This window comes from Urocampus carinirostris, chromosome 15 (genome assembly GCF_059441175.1).
Source record: "Urocampus carinirostris isolate Australia breed hairy pipefish chromosome 15, RoL_Ucar_1.0, whole genome shotgun sequence".
Lineage (NCBI taxonomy): Eukaryota > Metazoa > Chordata > Actinopteri > Syngnathiformes > Syngnathidae > Urocampus > Urocampus carinirostris.
This window is the reverse complement of record NC_142363.1, coordinates 7,578,540-7,597,359: the sequence shown is the minus strand read 5'-3', so window position 1 is coordinate 7,597,359 and position 18,820 is coordinate 7,578,540. Positions and strand designations below refer to the sequence as shown.

The following is an 18,820-nucleotide window of genomic DNA, read 5'->3' as shown; positions in this document are numbered from 1 at the left end:
CGCTCGTCTTGGGACCAAGAGATCGCAGTTCGAATCCTGGCTCGTCCGTGTTACATGTCGAAATGTCCTTGGGTAAGACACTGAACCCCTAATGCCCCCAATAAGCAGGTTGGCGCCTAGCATGGCTGCACGGCCGCAGTTGGTGTGTGAGTGTGTGTGAGAATGGGTAAATGTGAAGCACATTGTAAAGCGCTTTGGGACGTCTTCCTATATAAATGCAGATCATTTCATTTCATTTCTACACATCATTTTTATGAATTGGATGCATCATTTTTATTTTTCTCCAGTTAATGGGCACATTACGCACGTTCGTTGATGTTTTTTCGAATCCTCAAAATAAAAATGACATAAGAATTGGATAGCTTTAATTTTATCAAACATATTAAAAATACCATAATTCATTGCTATAGTAACAAAGTAAACCTCGAGGTGATATCCTACAACAGTGTTACGTGGTGCATCATTAACCACAGGACGTGCAGCGTTCTACTTTTATTTTGATAATTGCATTCATTATAAGGCTTATATATGGCTCTTTCAGCATGTTGGGTTACTGACCCCAGCCCTAAACTTTCCACCCACCAGCTTTTGCTTTGTAGCATTCGGGGTTTTTTTTTGGGTCAAATACTACACTCCATCTATCCATTATCTGCACGGCTTATCCTCAGGAGGGTCCTGGGAGTGCTGGAGTCTAAGTTACATAGAGTTATGGAAAATTTCATAGGAAATGCTTGGGGTGAGGTAATTTTGACCCTGCTCATGGAAGAGTGGGTTGGTCACACAAAAACTGCAATTTCCTAAATTTAGTGGGAAAAAAATAAAAAATACTTGGCATCATGTTTATGACATGATGCCATCCATCGTCTGCACCACTTATCCTCAGTAGGGTCCCGGGGGTGCTGGAGCCCATCCAAGCTATTTTGGGCAGTGGGCAGGGGACACCCTGAACTGGTTGCCAGCCAATCGCAGGGCACACACAGACAGACAATTTGCTCGCTCATTCACACCTAGGGACAATTTGGACCGGCCAATTAACCTGATATGCATGTTTTTGGAATGTGGGAGGAAACTGGAGTGCCCGGAGGAAACCCACGCAAGCACGGAGAAGATGCAAACTCCACACAGGAGATTCGATCTTATGACCTCAGAACTGTGCCGCACACGTGCTAACCATTTCCCCATACTACACTCTCCCTTCGATATCAATGACTGAATAAAATGATCACGAGAGCCTCACAACAATAAAACACAGAAACTCGATATAAAATCCAGTGTCATTGTTTAATTAAGTTAGGAAATCAAGACATTTAAGAAAAGTAACTTTATACACCGACTAAAAAGGAAAAAAAAGCTTGACCAATCAAGCTAATTCATGTCACACAATTTTCATTTCACGTACCCATAAATTAGAATAAAAACAATCAAAAAACAGATTCCTGACAAAAGATCATTATGCCCGAATCACCCAGTGCTCAGTTTGTTCTCATCGGGGGAGAAAATAAACAAACCATTAAACTATTAACTACAACAAAATGCATACAGTAAAGCATTATTTACCATGTGTTCCATGGGAAACAAAGAAAAGGCAATGTTTAAAGAAATTATTTCTCATTAAATACTGGAAAGCCTTCAAAAAAAGGTTCAAGTCAGGTCATTTACATCGTGGAAAAAAAAGCAGGATCGGAAGCAAACTAAAATAAGCTCTACTCAATGCCGCTCTGTTCTGGAATTGGATCCGCATTGATGACTGAAAACGAAGAAGAAAAAAAAAACAAATAAATAAATATTGACATCCAGTGCATAGGTAAGATGTTAAGTCCAAGTCCGACCTGAATTCCGTGCCTGATAGGGCCTAAAATAGGGCCTAAATGATTGACATTTTAGGCCCTAAAATGTCAATCATTACATGTGGGTCAGAGCAGGGTTTCTCTCTTGCTGCCTATTTTATTTGTATTATCCAACGGTCATTGTTCTTCTTTGTCTCTCTGCCTCTCTCACAGTGCTGTGCAGTACGTATTTTAAATTGATTTAATTTTTTTTTTGGCATACTTTTATTAAAGCCTGAACGACAGAGAGAAGCTGAGAGACAGTGAGAGAAGGTGAGAGAGAGAGAGAGGCGCGCGAGAGGCGCGAGAGAGAGAGAGAGAGAGAGAGAGAGAGAGAGAGAGGCGAGAGAGAGAGAGAGAGAGAGAGAGAGGCGAGAGAGAGAGAGAGAGAGAGAGAGAGAGGGAGAGAGAGAGGCGAGAGAGAGGCGAGAGAGAGAGAGAGAGAGAGGCGAGAGAGAGAGAGAGAGAGAACAAAAGGTTTGTCAAATGCCCCGTTCGGGCCAGGGGTCTCAGACTAATGGCCCGAGGGCCAATTGCAGGCCATGGGGTGATTGTTTGAGGCCCCAGCCTTAATATGAATGTCTAAAATGACAGTGAGTATTTTTAAGCGTGTCCTGGTGGGAAAAATATAATTCATTGTAAAAACAAATACTAATTTTAAAAATAAGCAAAAATACATAAACTATTAAATACGCGTCCAGGTTTTTAATACTAAAAGGAGAGTAATTTGAATTTCTTTTACTTAACATGAACCCCACTTAGATAGAGCTGACATTATTGTCCGCCATCAAGCTGCTACAGGAACCTCTAAAAACAAAAAAAAACCTTTTTTCTTCTTTTTCTATATTTGTATTCATAATTTTCTTTTCATTTTTCTTTTTTTTCCTCGCTTTTCAAAAGGCTTGGAAAAAAAGAGTGGGTTGGTCACTTTAAGTCTTTTTAGTTTGTCTTCTCTTTAGCACTCGTTTTTGGTTGCACGGCACAACAAAGCAGCATCTAGTGGGGAAATAATACACACTGTCCCTTTGATGTAAGTGCAGCCCACGCAAATTATGGCTAAATAATAACTGATTAATTTACTTTCACATTATTTCCTATAATTATTTTAGGCCTTATTTTGTGGAGTATTTAAAAAGAAATTATATTTGAGAGCAGTATTTTTTTTAATCAGAAGTTTTCTTGTGGAAAACCCAATGCGTCTTAACCTCACCTAGACCCTAGCTCCACCGGCCCTCAAGTCAATTAAATTTTATACCCCTGATGTAGATGGCATGGCGAAAGGTGTGGGACAAATACTCTTCTTAGCGAGATGCGGAGGGAACACAGAGCAGGTGTGATTTGAATTGGCCAATTGGCATTAGAGAAGTTAAAGGGGTGCTGGCCAATCAGCTTAAATCTTGGCTGCTCAAAACGTTTCTCAGAGGTGGGAAACATCCGTTAAATTACTTAAACATTTTATTTTCACCCGCAAAGGAATGAACCAGCAATAACTGAAGCGCAAAGCCTGATTTTACCTCTGATCCAGTGTTGGCGTTGAATGCGGCACTAGTGATCCTCTTTGTCTCGGTTTTTCTTGTCCCTCTCATCTTGGAGAGCCGTGCCCAGTTTTTTGATGAGGACCGACAGCACCTTGTCCAGGGGGTCCATCACGCCTCGTTGCAGCCATTTGGGAATGGTCGTCCTGGCGTGGTGGAAGCCCAGCTTCTGTAAGATGTAGTCTACGCCCACTGGGTCGATCTTGCGGCCCGTCCAGGAGATGAGCCTGGAGACGGCGCACACAGTTTAGGTTAGGGATCGTATTGATTGACTTAGCATAGCTCTCCGCTCCCCTCGGTTCATCAAAATACAATGTGTTGTGGAGAAAAATAGTCAATACCCTATTCCTACCACCTTATCTGAGTATGTTTGGACTTTTGATAGAAAACAGAGATCAATACGTTTTAAGTGTATACATTTTTTATTTACAAAAAATGTATCAAAACTGTTAACCCACATTTCGAATTTTTGTCAACAAATTAGTTTCTTTAATGTTAAATTTTTTAATATAATAAACATTTTCACAATGAAAATGATATATATAATATGCGCAAGAATCTGCCCCTTGAGTAGAGTTGTCATTATCATTATTTTTCCTTTTCGTTATTTTCTTTACTTACTTTTCCGATTTTTTTTCTCTGTACTTCAGCACTTTGTTTCATAATGAAACAGTCCAAGTTGAATCTTTCATAGCAATTTTGTTTGTGATGACGCAATGTTCAATTAAAAAAAATGTATTAAAAAAAGAAAGTGAGATAACTTTTTTACAAAAACTGTCTTGGCGTCCTCTGCTGGACAAGAGTGTACTACAACCCTCACCGTAACAACGGAATTGTGTGCACTCTTATTTGCTTGGATTTAAAGTACTGCAGGATTCCTACAGCTTAAGGCAAGTTACATTTTGTTGTATTTCTGTAATATTTCCATAGTTGATTTTTGTAGTATTTTTGTAAAATTACTGTACTTATATTTAAAAGTATTTCTGTTGTGGTGTTTATGGGGTAGTATTTCTGTAGTTGTATTATTGATTGTTTGAAATATTTCTGTAGTATTATTTTTGCATCATAGTAATACTGTAGTGGTATTTTCTATAGTAATTCCATAGAATTATTTCCATAATACTATTTGTAGTATAACTGTAGCTGTGTTTTTGTAGTATTTTTATGTAGTAGTACTTTGTATGATATAACTATAGTAGTATTTCTAGAGTATTCTTCTCTTTTCAGAATGACAAGCAAATTTATCTAATAGGTCCCTGTATTTAAAGACTAAAGTTGATATTGTTTTGGAGTGATTTTGTAGTAGTTCATACTATTTCTGTACTTGTATTTGTGTTGTACACACACAAATGGACACTGGAAACAAAATTGGCACCAAAAACACAGTTTAATTAGTAGAAATGTATTTACCATCATATATATTGTCATTAGATTATGACCGCCTTTGTTTGGCTGGCCGGCCCCCGGGTCGTTTTTCCCCCGCTCTTGGTGTAGACGATAGACAACATCTCACCTCAGAGTGGGCTCCAAGTGCCAGGTGTTGCACATGAACTCTCTCCAGTCCACGGTGGTGTAGTTGATGCCGTCCTCTCGCTCTTTATCTGCCGAGCTGCCGTCGTCGTGAGCGGCCGTCGGGCTCTTCTGGCCTGGCCGAGCCGAAAACATCCGTGGGGCGAAAAGGGCTGAGGAAAAATTCACCATCACGAGTGTTATTTCGCACGCTTGACTGGGCCTGAAGCTAACTTGTACCACCACAATTATTATTCAGCAGCCGATAGTATATATCAGAGGCAGTTTTTTTAACGGCCAAATTTAAGCACTTTTCAACCACATTTCAAGGCACATTTTTTCATTTTTTTCCAGTATCTTCAAATGAAGATACTCAGCATTCATCAAAAAACATTTTAAACTTTGATGACTAAAATGAAGTCCATATTTTTCTGCTAGCATATATTTTGTGCTATTTTGAGCTGTTCCTATCTGTGACCTTTTTGTGTCAATAGCACTGAAGAGGTAATATTCAAAACTTTTATTCTATTATTTTTCATTTTCGGGGATTTTGTTTTGTTGTTGGACTTTCAATCTGTTCAGTGTGTAAAAAGCTAAAATTGTTTTTTATTTACAATTTTTTTGTCAAAAAAAAAAAAAGGAGACCAAGAGGAAGGCCGCGATTGACGTGGATGGATGGTGTTATGAGTGCACTGCAGGAAAGAGGTCTAAATCTAGTGGAAGCTATAGCTTTTGTTGGTGATAGGAATGAGTGGAGAGGTGTTGTGGACGCGTACTAAGGGATGGGCAGGGCACCTGTATGATGCAGGAGGGATAAACCAGTGAAAGCTGTCGGGCCTTGCTGTTGAACAAAATAGTTTGTTGTGTCACCATGACACAAGTGACATGGCCGCTTTCTTGTGTATTTTGTCTAACATAGTCTTGGATCGCCACCTTTGTGTATTTAGGGTCTAAAATCATAAACTCGGTACGTAGTTTTTTTGAACTAGGGTCACAACAGCAACTCCATTTCCTGAGAGTGTGCTCAAAAGACAACCTGGAACAGAAGTTGCTGAGGTCCTACTAAGCCACAGTGGAAAGCATTCTAGCATATGGTGTCATGTTGTGGTATGCTGGGAACAGGGCAGGGGACGGAAAAGCCATACAGAGAGAAATCAACACAGCCCAGACTATTAGCCGCTTTCTACCCAGTCGTGAGGACATTGCCCACTTGCGATACCGCAACAGAGCGATACATGGACTGGGTCTCATTTAATTATCACAGTAATTTGAGTGACAGTACCAGATATCTTAGAGCAGAGAAAATATTGTTTCACCTTTTCTCAACTCCAACTACGCATTGTAAGTGAAAACCGTTGTCAAATACATGCGACCACATACATTTAGTTATATCCTTCAGGACGACTCAATTACTTACCAAATCCGGCCCGCATTCTGCAAAGTTTGGACACCCCTGACCTAATGCTTTTTCATATGTAGTCTTTTGTCCCTAGGGATCTAGTGGATAGGATCCGACGAACTTAATGCCGTGATCTAAGTTCAATTTCTGTTGCATCCAATGTTATGCAATGGTGATCAGTAATATATTCCGACCGATCAATGTGCAATTACTCACTTACTTTTTGTGTAACCCTAGCCCCTGTAGTAGTTTTGGTTTCATGCGCCTAATAGTCCAGTGCGCCTTATATGTATAAGAAAATAATCAAAAAATAAACTGCTTTGCGGCTGCGTCTTAGAAATTGGTATGGCTAATAGTGTGGCAATTTTGTTGATGTCCCTTGGGTACTGTGCACATGGAGACAAAAAAGAGGACAAACCTTTCTCTTTTTCTTTCAGGTAGGCGGACACCATGTCGTGCAAAAACATGATGAGCTCAGCATCCATGGTCACGCAGATGTGGTCAGTAAATTCCGTTACCACGCTGCACTCAACCTTTGGTTTGCTTTTGGAATCTGGGGAAACAAGATAAATACCATTAAACTGGTAGAGACAAACAAGGTTCCTACACCTTTTAATGGCCTAAATCAAGCACTTTCAAGGCTATCTTTTTAGATTTTCCCAGTACCTTCACAGGGAGAAATACAGTGGCGATCTAATGAACGTTGTTTGTTGTTGACTTTGATGGCTGAAATATCTTACTATTCGCATATCCTTTTTTAAAATATTTTGAGCTGTTTCTATTTATGATCTACTATTTTTTGAGTCAATGGGCTGCTATAAACTGACATGAATTCTGCCTCCACAATGCTTGTGCAGGTTGGCTACATCACATTTGATTAAAAACATGGAAAGGGCTCTATAGGTGCCGGGTAATAATTGAATTTAATGCGGACGACACAAAATGAAAGAAAGTACTTTATGTCTAGAGAGGAGAAAAATGAGCCAAATTTGGGCTTATTTTAATGATACTGATTGCTCAAAAGCAGAGTGCATTCCCTCATTCAAGACTGCTGATATTTTGCTTTTTGTTTTACATTTTTTAATTCATATCTTTTGTGTGGCTTTCATTGGATCTGTGTCTAAATTGGATGAAACGGAATTTAAATACCGTAAAATCCAGTCTATAAACCATGATTTTTCCCCCAAGCTTTCAACCATGCTTATGCCCCGATGCGGACAATTTATGCATTTTTCTCTAACGGCCAGCAGGCCGCCCGAGTGGTCATGGTAAGAGGTAGACAAGTTGAATATATGTGTCGAGGAAGACGCAACTTTAATGTAACTTTTCGCTTTGTGCATAAAAAAACTAAAAACTAGCATGAACAGACCCTGATCATGGAAAAGGTGTCAATGGAAAAGGGGGCGCTAACTACCATACTGGGACATTGCGTAATAGTCAAAACAAAAGTGTGCAATAATCGACAAAAATAAACTGGCATCCTATGTGATCTCCTTTGCAAGTGTTCAATATTAAAAATAAAATAACCCATCAGATGAGGAGCAGGATGAGCGGTTGGACATTGAAAGATTGAATAAAGGTTTCCTAAATTCTTCTTCTTTTTTAATCTACTGATTATTTCAATTACTGCCTGCCAATAAAACAAGAAAGTGCTACTTCAAGGTGGTGTCCATAAGTTCAAAATTTTTCACTTGCTGCTGCCATCTTCTGGCTGAAATTATAATTGCAGCCTCTGGCAAGAAAGCTGCTTCTGTGGCACATCCACAAAAATAAATCTCTTCGACGCGCTCGAATAAACTATTTTTTTCATCTTTTTGGGGGGTTTGGATTGGCATTTGGACTGTGTTTGAAACAGTCCTTTTTTACTTTCACCATTTTCATCCTACAAAGAAAGCTTCAAAAATGCGCAAAAATTCCATCTACTAGAACCCCTGTCCCCCCCAACTATCCTCCTTTCCTCAAGTTTAATGCACTCGGTGGCTGGAAAAAAGGCTCTCAAGAAAATATTGAATTTTAAGCATTTCAAGGACACCTCAAACTACGCACCACACCTTTAAGAACGAGTTTTATTGTATTTAATTAAATATTTTTTTCTCAAATCTGTACATTTTGCTATAACCTATTGTTTGCAGCTCACCTGACAACAAAGGCTCATCAGGATCTTGGACATGGATGGACTTAAAGTCCAGTTGCATTCTGGGTAGTGCAAATATGGTCTCTGTCTCGTGGTTGTAGCTGGAGTTGCTGCGAAAACTGCTCAGCAGACTGGAGCTCTTGGCGGTAGCGCCGCTTTCTGGATTGTTGGATTCCACATTCCGAAGCAAGTTCAACTCTGAAGTGAACGACAAAAGAGATAGTGAAGCTTAAAGCACAAGCCTCAAAAATAAAGCTCAAGGGCTAGTTGTGGCCCGCTAGACAATGCAAGTTTAATGCACAAATTCCATACGGATGCTCCTTCAGGGAGGAGAGTGTCATCGCTGTTAATCTGAAGCTTAAAGGACTGTGATGTCCGTGAAATCTCGGATGCAAGGAAGACTTATTTCGTTTAAAAAAACAGTCAACTCCGTATGAACTTGTTATCTGCTAATGAACCGATTGTGTAACTTACTGTCAAAGAGCCCTGATATCCATTTTCGGAGATTAGTATTTCGTTTTGATGAAACAATAACCAAATCATCATAAGTGTAAGAGGTAAATATTACGATCAATTATTCAGCAAAAACCTATGTTCAAAACCGATCATGTTAGGACAATTAAAGGCTAAGGACATATATTAAAATCTGAATATAAATATATCAATATATCGTATTTGGTTGAGATACTTCATTTCCCCCATTCTTAAACATTGATTGGTCAAGATTTGCTTGGTGCATTCATATACGTTAAACAGTCCCTCCATTTCTTCACCTGTGCATCAATAACCTCTCGGTTAAATGTGTAAGCGTACATAACATAGGTTGTATAGCATTTCGTTGAAAGACTTTGTTTTACTTTGTGCACGGATGAAGAATTAACTATGCAAATCAGTGTTGTGAAACTAGGAGTAAAAATAGTGTCATGATGAGATAATCTCTGATGCGCTTTCACTGGTATTACTCAGGTTATCTTCAAATTCAGTTATAAGCAGATAATAATCCAATGCATAATATGTATCCAGAAGCTCTTACCGTAGTCTAATTTTCATGCGGCTTAGAGTCTGATGTACCAAATGTGTTAAAAATATATGACAAAAGGTTATTTTTAGGGTGTGTCTCATAGTGCTAAAATACAGTAGTCTGCTTCAGAAAAGACCGTTTTATAGAGCGGTTAGTTAATTGTGATGATAATATGAGAAAAAAATGGAGTCACCTTCGTTCCTCATGGCAGTGACATAGTTAAACCACTCCTTGACTGTGGCGACCCCATGCGGAGGGTTTTCATGCCGACGCCGGGTAATCTTGGTAATAGTGGCCATTGGACTCTCGAGGGCACCGCATGGTTTGGTCACCATTGTGTTATGACCCAGATGGAAGTCTAGAGTCTGCACAATGTATGTGGAGTCATCCTTGGAACCTGTTTTGGAAATTTGGTTATAGATCGTGGGAAGAAAAAGAAGGGAAAGACATCTAAGCTTCCTCTCACCATCTTCCAGTATTTTCTGGGCCTCTGTCCAGAAAGCGATATTGGGTTCCTCCAGGTGGAAAAGAGCCCAGGACTTGGAGCGGAAATTGGGCCCGTGGAAGCAGGCCAGGGTCATGTGATTGCCATGGAGGCTCATAGAGCCACCAAGCTGCACAGCGTCTTCAGGCAGAGGCATCTGGAAGAGCGAAATGTGGCAACCCGCGATGACCTTCAGCACCCCGGGCCAGTGACGGTGATGTGCTGCATCCATGTCTGGATGACAAAGAGGTAGGAGGTGGTTAAATTAACACATGCATTCTTTAATAACTGTGTGATAAGTTTTAGTGTTTTTAATATTCAGGTTTTGTACACCTTTTTAATGGCCAAATTCAAGCACTTTTATTTTTCATTCATTCATTTTTCCTAGTACATTCAAAGGAAGAAATCCAGTGATCAAATGAACGTTTTTTTGTTGTTGACTTTGATGACTTAAGTCAAGTCACTATATTGCTTCTAGCACATACCTGTACTTGTGCTTTTTTGAGCAGTTCTTATTTATGGTCGACAATATTTTTTGTGTCAATGGGCTGCTATAAACTGACATTAATTCTGCCACTCTACTTCAATAATGCACGAGCAGCTTCAATTTGTCACACTTGTTTACAAACATGGAGAGCGCTCAATAGGTGTTGAGTTCAATATGGAAGACAAAAAAGAAAAAGTATTATATGTATAAAAAAGAGAGAGAGAAATATCAAAATTTGGACTCATTTAAATTTTTATTGCTCCGAAGCAAAGTGCATTTAATCTTTCAATCTTAAAAACTGCTGATCTTTTGCTTTTCGTTTTGCTTATTTTAATTTATATTTATGGCAGGATTTTCAGACAATCGGTGTCTAAATTGGTCAAAATAGAATGGGGCGACATTTGTCAACACGACATTGGTGATTTATAAAAACAACTGAAGAAAAACGGCACCGTAAAGAAAATATTCTGCAGATTACAAGATGCAAACAACTATGCAGCCGGAAAGCAGAAAGCGAAGGTGACAATGAGTCTGACCTAAGCAAAGTGGAACCAGAAAGCGGAAGTGGCGAATTGTTAACTGTGACAGTAACACCGAAGATGAACATTTTCATTTGATTTGATTTAGTGATTCGGACTGAAAATGATAGTTTGGTAAGTATATTATTTGTGCAAAAGTTGTCTGAATAATAATAATATGTTACTTCGTTACAGAAATTAACACCCATGTGTATCATGGAACATTTGTATACTGCACGGAATTACTAGAACCGCTTTCTTCCATCTTTGCAACATTGCTAAAATTCGTCCTATACTGCCTCAGTCGGATGCGGAGATTATAATTCACACGTTTGTTACCTCCCGTCTCAATTACTGTAATGCACTACTCTCCGGTCTCCCGAAGTCCAGAATCAAGAGTCTTCAGCTGGTACAAAATGCTGCAGCGAGGCTATTAACTAGGACAATAAAGTCTGATCACATCACGCCGATTTTGGCTAACCTGCATTGGCTCCCTGTTAGCCTAAGATGTGATTTCAAGGTTCTCTTAGTATTATACCCAATCATACATGGACTTGCTCCCTCATATCTTTCAGATCTGATTTTCCCCTATGAGAGTGCCGGTCTTCTGGTGATCCCAAGAGCCAAGAAGTGTTCCGATGGTTCGAGAGCGTTCTCCATCCGAGCACCGGTGCTGTGGAATGCTCTTCCCCCTGAGATCCATTCTGCAACCTCAGTGGAAATGTTTTAATTTAAGCTTAAAACACACTTCCACTCTATAACATATGAATAACCTATACTTTTCTTGGACAATATCTCTGTATTATTTATGATTGCAACATCCTTTGCTGTCTGGTAATCCTGAAAGGGGGATGCCACATGTGCGGTCCCTTCTCAAGGTTTCTTCATTTTCCTCATGTTGAGGTTTTCGGGTTTTTCCTTGCCCTCATGTTGGTTCCAGATCGGGGGTTGGTGTAATAATAGTCTGAAAAAAATAGTCTGTGTAATAACCTGTGAAGCCCTTTGAGACTCTTTGTGATTAAGGGCTATACAAATAAAAATGACTTGACTTATTCAGCCTGTTATTGTCTTTATTTTAAATAGCCTTTCAGGATAACATGTATGTTTGTGGTGTTTGGTTTTATCAAATAAATTTCCCCGCAAAATGCGACTTATACTCCAGGTGCGACTTATATGTGGTTTTTACATCTTAATTATGTATTTCCTGGCTGGTGCGACTTATACTCCGGAGCGACATATAGTCCTGAAAATAAGGTAAATATAATTTAAGACCAAATGGCTACATCAGTAGTTAAGGCTAATGTATCAGAAAAAAAATAAAATAAATCTGAGGAGCCGAAAAAAGATGGCTCTTCTCAGTGAGCCGAGCCAAAAGAGCTGTTTTTCTGAATAGAGCAGTCCTCTTGGGTGCGACCAGTAGGGGGCGTTGAAGCTTCAAGTGAAAACACTGTAATGACAAGCCACCAGAGCAGGCGTGTCCGCGTCCATTAAATGAGACTGCCAAGAAACATGGCATTGGCAACTATTTCAAGGATTTTCAAGCACTTCACCCAAAATTCATGCATGTTTCTGACATTGAAAGCACGACATTGAAATTCAAGCATTTGCAAGGATTTCAAGCCCCCGTACGAACCCTGTGGTTGAAACAGAATCTTGCTTATTCGTTTCGCCTTATTATGTGCGTCCATTTTTATGCTATTTGACAAATTTTAATAATCAAACAAAGGATGTTGAGGAATCTATTCAGATTTGTTAACATCAGAAATGGGATGCATCTATGTTATGTTCAGTAGAACCTCAAAATAAAGATAGAAGACATCGATGAATTTTGAACATGCAAGAGGAACAGGCGAAGATTAGAAATTCCTACGTATTCTAAAAGCACTACCCTTTGCAATTTATTTTTATTGGATCTCCTAGGTTACAAAAAGCATTTCCACCCTAAACAGCAATATTATTGGTCGATAATGACAATGATGTAATCAGTGCATAATAGTCAAAATAACAAACTGCTATTTTCTTTGCAGGTGTCTAAGATTAAAAACAAAATAATCTTAATGTTAGAAGCATAGTTCAACCTTTCAAGACCTGTACTCACACAGCTCTGCTGCTCCTTTGTCCGTGTTGATGACTGGGGTTTTTGGAGGCAAGTAGGGGCCAGGGCCCCATGTGGAAAGGGCCCTTTTGCTGGTGTCGAATTGCTGGGTGAAAAACTCCTGTAGCTTCATGCCGATCTTGATTAAGTCCGGTGTTGTGGAGCGTGAAATGATCACCTGGAAAATGTCCCATTGCAAGTCCCCGTGGACAAAGATTTCACTGGAGGAAAGAGAGGGGGGTTGTTACCGCTCCGCCGTATGTAATGAAATGTCTAGCACTTGTTGTAGTTATTTGCATTCATCCGATGAAAAGTCATACCTTTTCTCAGATATGCTGGAATCAACTGTGCAAAGGTTGACTTTCCACTCATCTTGGAGCTGCAAATCAGCATTGCTGAACACACCCATTAAGATGCTGGAGCCCATGTAATCAACACGCGCCTCTGTAGAGCCCATGGTTATCTGGATTTTATGGCTTGGTTGCTGGTTTGGGTGCTCAGAGATGTGTGCTAAAAAAAGTCATACCATATTAAATTACATTTAGTTAAGTCATTTACTTCCAGACAAATTAATCCTGATAGACCCAATGGCAACAAATATCCTTTGAGAGGAGTGACTCTGCCCAACTTTTGATGATACATAAGTAATTATTGTACATGTAAAATTACTGTAACTTTAAATGAATGTGAACACATACAATATTTTAAAAGCACATTTCTATTTTGCCTTTTTCAGTTTTCAATTTTGACTTTCAACACGAGTTTTGGAAAAAAGACCAAAATAAAACATCCAAGGAGAATTGTTTCTGCCTCCCCTTCAAAATGTTCCATTAAAGAGAGCTGTCGTATGACTAGTTGTCACTCCGAAAATTTGATCAAAACAATCTTGCTGCGGTATGCAGGTACTCTACAGGTATAACCAGGGGCGCGGAATCAGGGGCCTGATGGCAGAAGGTTCATGCACAAAAACTGGACCGAGCTGATGGTGGTGAGCAGTCACGAGCGTTAAACGGTCTCTAGTTGTGGCCTCGGGGACTACTCGTGGACTGAATTTTCTTTTGTAAAGCAAGGTCCAAAACAACTTGTGTATAGAAATTCACGTGTGTAGAGGTACTTGTATGAAGTCGTACAAGCTGGAAGAAATAAAACTGCAGTCCATGCTTTTGTTTACTTACAGACCATCTCTAGAGTGTTGACGTCTATGTTGCCGCCCACCACACCTCCCTTGGAGTCGAGTTTAGAGCGTCCCAGGCCAACAGACATGCTGATTTCTCGGTCACGGTTGCTACCCACAGACAGGCGGCCTTGGCTCTTCAAACCACTGGTCGTCCAGCTGCAGGTAAAACAATGCTTTTAAATAATGCACAAATGCTCTCTATGAAACATAAATGACTTTATGATTGAGGAAAACGCAAAATAGTGGAAAGGAAAAAGGTCAGTAGTAATGGTAAGAAGGCCTTTAACAAAAGTCTGTTTGATCACGGAAGAGCTTTGCTATTTGGTAGTAGGATGTGTACCTGTGAACAGTATTTGAATGCAATATATTTCAGCTCCTTTTCAACATTGTCTGAGTTGAGAAGTAATACGTTGAGCGCCTTTCTAATCTCCCTTGTAGATACCAACTTCTCTTCAGTTTTTTTGAAACAGGAATATAACCTCCCCTTGAGCTCTATAAATGTTTCCGTGGCTATGGGAAGCAATAGCTGCTTTTCAAATGTAATCATCGGTTTGGTCACTCACACTAACACCATTCGCTCCTGTTTTTCAATAATTTCTTGCTAAGGTTCTATTGTCATCATTCTCTTTTTTTCTCAGACACCTAACTATTTCATTTTCTGGAACTCATGGCTAAGATTATATAAATGCTATGACTAGAATAAAGAGATGCAATCAAAACGAACTTGCTGTGGAGTACTGATGCTCTACAACTAGAACCAAGGGCCCAGAATCTGGTGCCCTATGGCGGGAGGCACATGTGCAAACTGGACCGAGCTGATGGCAGTGAGCGGTCACAATCGGTGAGCAGTCTTTCGGTGTAGCCTCAGGGACTGCTTACGAACCGGATTTTCCTATGTAAAGCAAGCCAGATTTTTGTTTAAAAAAAAGAAACTCATTTATAGAATTTCAGATGTGTAGAGGTGCTTGTATGAAGACGTACCACTGTATTTCCTAACAAACTGGAGGAAAAAACCCTAAAGTGAACGTTTTTGTGTACCTACAGACCATCTTTCTAGGGTGTTGACGTCTATAGTGCCGCCCACTACACCACCTTTGCAGTTTTGAGCGTCCCAGACCAATAAAAAAAACCTTGTATATTGAAATTATTGTGTGTAAAAGTCCTTGAATAAAGAGATACCACTCGATTTTGTTTGTATAATCCATCAATTCATCCATCCAACTGATTAGCAAAAGCTTACGTGTTGTTTCCCATGACGTTGCTCATGTTCATTTGGACCGTGAGCTGTTTCAAGTTGATTGCAAACACAACCAGGGTCTCCCATGGCGCACCCTGTTGGCCCGCTGCTTTGCCGTTTTTACCAAACGAGGGCGTGGATGTTTTTGTCACTGAATCTGAAAATAACATCCAATAAACAGTAGCAATAAAGGAGGATCAAATGATGTTCATATTGCCATAATCAGATTTCTTCACTTTGCTGGATTATGTTTCAGACTTACATTTTACTACTATCACACATCATTTGATTTCATATTTTCCAAACCTTTGTTCCACTACAATGCTGTATTGCTTTAATATGTTATTGTGTTGGTTAAATGCTGATTTTATTTGTTGATTTTCTGGAAAGAATACACAATGATGTTTACAAATCTATGATTATCGGATTTTCAGCACTATAAGGGGCACCTGAAAAACCTAATTTGGCCAAAAATGTGAAAAGTGCGTCTTATGACCGGTTCCTTATACATTGGATAAAATTAGAAATTTATACAGTGGTTATTGGTATGCGTTAACATACAAGGTTTTACAGTAATATCATAATTGAGCAATGATTAATCAAATTGATAAACATTGCTGACCTAAATTGCAAAACATTGTTTGCAACAGGAATTGAACCTATGTTGTGGCAGTGCCGATGTGTAACCGCTAGAACACTAGTGGTGCAAATGATCATCAACAAATCACAAGACTTTATCTCGTTGTCACATTATTTTGATAAGTGCATCCTGAAGTCTCACCGCTTAATCACTAAAAAATAAAACGCAAGCCTTTCGACAACATGCTATTCAAGCTCTTTTACGTTTGCATACATATTAAACAGAGAGCTTATTGACGGAGAATTTGAGAAACTAATCAATCAGAATGCACTATGCAAATTAATATGGAGGCACCATGAGTAGAAATAATGTGAGGACATAAACTTGAATGCCTTTTCATATGTTATATGTACCCCTGGTGTAATGTGTCAACGCTCTCACTGTCACTGTGGTCTTAATCCCAATTATATACATAGTTTCACGATATAAGTTAGTGTCCATATTAATGCATATACCCGCACACAAGGAAACTCTTACTGTAGTCTCAATGTCATGCGCCTTTTAGTCCAGTGTGCCTTATGTATGAAAAATATATGACAAAATAGATTTTTTTTAAGAGGTGTGCCATATAACACGGTGCACCCTATAGCACGGATAATACAGTACATAAGAACAAGCGGGAGCCCCAACTGTAACCAGACAAAATTATTGTATTGTTCAGATAAGGTTGTCAAAATGTTTTTAAGTTCCAGTGTGTAATATCACCTCTTCTTGGTGCGGATGAATCCGAAACACTTCTGGTTCGTCCAGGTGCGGGGGACTTAAGGTGGCCAAGGCCACTTGGAGACATATTGCTTCCTGCACTGTTCTCGGAAAAAACGTTGGGGGACTGAGGCATGTGTGTGCTGGTGCTGCCATCCCAGGTCCTCCAGTAGGCTTTACGGCTGGACTCAGGAGACAGATGATGAGTCATGTTTTCGGATGAGTCAGGGGTGGCAGGCCCAGAGGCTGAATGAAAAAATGCGAATGTCAGTGAATGTTCAAGAACAGCTGCGGAATAGTTAAAATGTTTGACATACCTTATTTTCCGGACTATAAGGCAAGCCTAAAAACCCCCAAATTGCCAGCTTTTTGAAAGTACCTTATGTACCGCAAAATACAGTAAAGATTGAAAATGCCTACAGTATTTAATGGTATGCAATACTACACAAGGTTTTATATTTCCGTATTCAAGCAATGATAGATCAATTGATTGTCATTGGTGTCCCGTATCGCAACACATTGTATGCAACAAGATTTGAACCCGGGTTGTGTTAATGAGAGCGCCAACACTTTCCCACTAGACCATGACACACAAAAAGGCATTAAAGCTTGTCTCATTATCGAACTATTTTGGCTCAAGGTGCCAGAAACACTGATTTGCATAGTGCATTATGATAGGTGAAACAGTCTGTGAACTTCTTTGCCTGTGTGTCAATTACGTTGCGAAAGACAGAAGCAGAAAACAAAAAGGCTTTTAAAAAATACTTATAAAGCTCTTTTACGTACATATACATATTAAGCTGAGAGGTCATTGACGCACAAGTGAAGTATTGGCGAGACTTAAATCAGAGTGCTATATGCAAATCAGTGTTTCCTGGCACTGTGAGTAAAAAATAGTGTGATTATGAGATAAACTCTAATGGCTTTATGTATTGTATCTGTACCCCTGATGGTCTAGTGGTGAAGTGTCTGCGTCATCGCCGCCGTGATACGGGTTTGATTCCCGTTGCAATAAAAATGCAAAAATTGGTTTGCAATATTAAACTGTGATACAGATTAATCATTGTACAATTATACGTAGTAAGTCCATGAATATCTCAATGGTTGTGGGATTATACAGCGGTGCGCCTATATATATATATATATATATATATATATATATATATATATATATATATATATTACACACACACACACACACACATATAAAACGTTTTTTTGGAGGGTGCGCCTAGTAATTTAGTGTGCCTTATAGTGCGGGTAATACGGTAATTACTAACAGGATACGGTGATTGGTAACTCGATGACAGGCCAGTAGACATACCTGGCAAGTTTATGGTCTGATCTCCAAGAAAAAGGCGCCTGGCAATACTTCGACGGTACCAAGCTCTTGGGAAAGCCAGAATTTCACTCAGTCGTCTCATGTCATACTTGAAGGAAGCTGAGCCGATATCACAAACAGCTAAAGAGAATATTAACCATTGAAATATGTTATCTTTTTAAAAAGCAATTCATTCTGATACTCCACATATCAAAAGTACAGTGGTACCCCAATACAAACACCTCTATACATGAAAATACTGACGCAATTACTTTTTGGTAGAAGTACTGAGTAACGATAAATAATAAAGTAACGTGTTGACGAATGAGTAAAAACTAGGCATGTAATAGTAACAGTGTTTCTGCTAAAGGTGAAGTATAATGCAAGGGTCGGGAACCTACCCCTGCATTATACTTCAGGACAGGACAAGTGTACTCCATTCCCAGATTGGTCTGCACTGAGGGTAAATACGTTGGTATCCTCATTTGCAGTATCTTGTGACATTTTTTAAAAAGAACTTTGCTCACACTTTTTATTGAAACAGCTATTTAGGACAAAAATGACCGTGACAACAAAATGCCTCAACACTCTTACGTTACTGCGGGAGAGAGACAAATTTAAGTGGTATATTCATATTGAAAAGAGACAATGGCATTTCTATTTGATTAAATCATCAAACATGACAGATTGAAATCAAATTTGCTGAAGAATTAGCTTTTGTCTGGAGCTCGGGTT

At 39.3% G+C, this 18,820-nt stretch overlaps 1 protein-coding gene across 1 annotated transcript in view; it reads right to left on the bottom strand.

The window, feature by feature from the left end:
- Positions 1-1,262: 1,262 nt before the first annotated feature.
- bltp1 (bridge-like lipid transfer protein family member 1) overlaps positions 1,263-18,820 on the bottom strand; it is a 124,890-nt gene continuing 107,332 nt past the window's right edge. The window contains exons 80-92 of the mRNA XM_088353945.1: positions 18,089-18,226; positions 16,768-17,010; positions 15,426-15,579; positions 14,184-14,341; positions 13,329-13,518; positions 13,012-13,229; positions 9,891-10,142; positions 9,618-9,821; positions 8,407-8,601; positions 6,688-6,822; positions 4,875-5,043; positions 3,341-3,588; positions 1,263-1,747 (exon numbers count right to left, since the gene is read on the bottom strand). Of these exons, the coding sequence (XP_088210071.1) occupies positions 3,372-3,588; positions 4,875-5,043; positions 6,688-6,822; positions 8,407-8,601; positions 9,618-9,821; positions 9,891-10,142; positions 13,012-13,229; positions 13,329-13,518; positions 14,184-14,341; positions 15,426-15,579; positions 16,768-17,010; positions 18,089-18,226 (2,273 nt within the window). The 3' untranslated portion in view covers positions 1,263-1,747; positions 3,341-3,371. The remainder of the gene's footprint in view (positions 1,748-3,340; positions 3,589-4,874; positions 5,044-6,687; positions 6,823-8,406; positions 8,602-9,617; positions 9,822-9,890; positions 10,143-13,011; positions 13,230-13,328; positions 13,519-14,183; positions 14,342-15,425; positions 15,580-16,767; positions 17,011-18,088; positions 18,227-18,820) is intronic.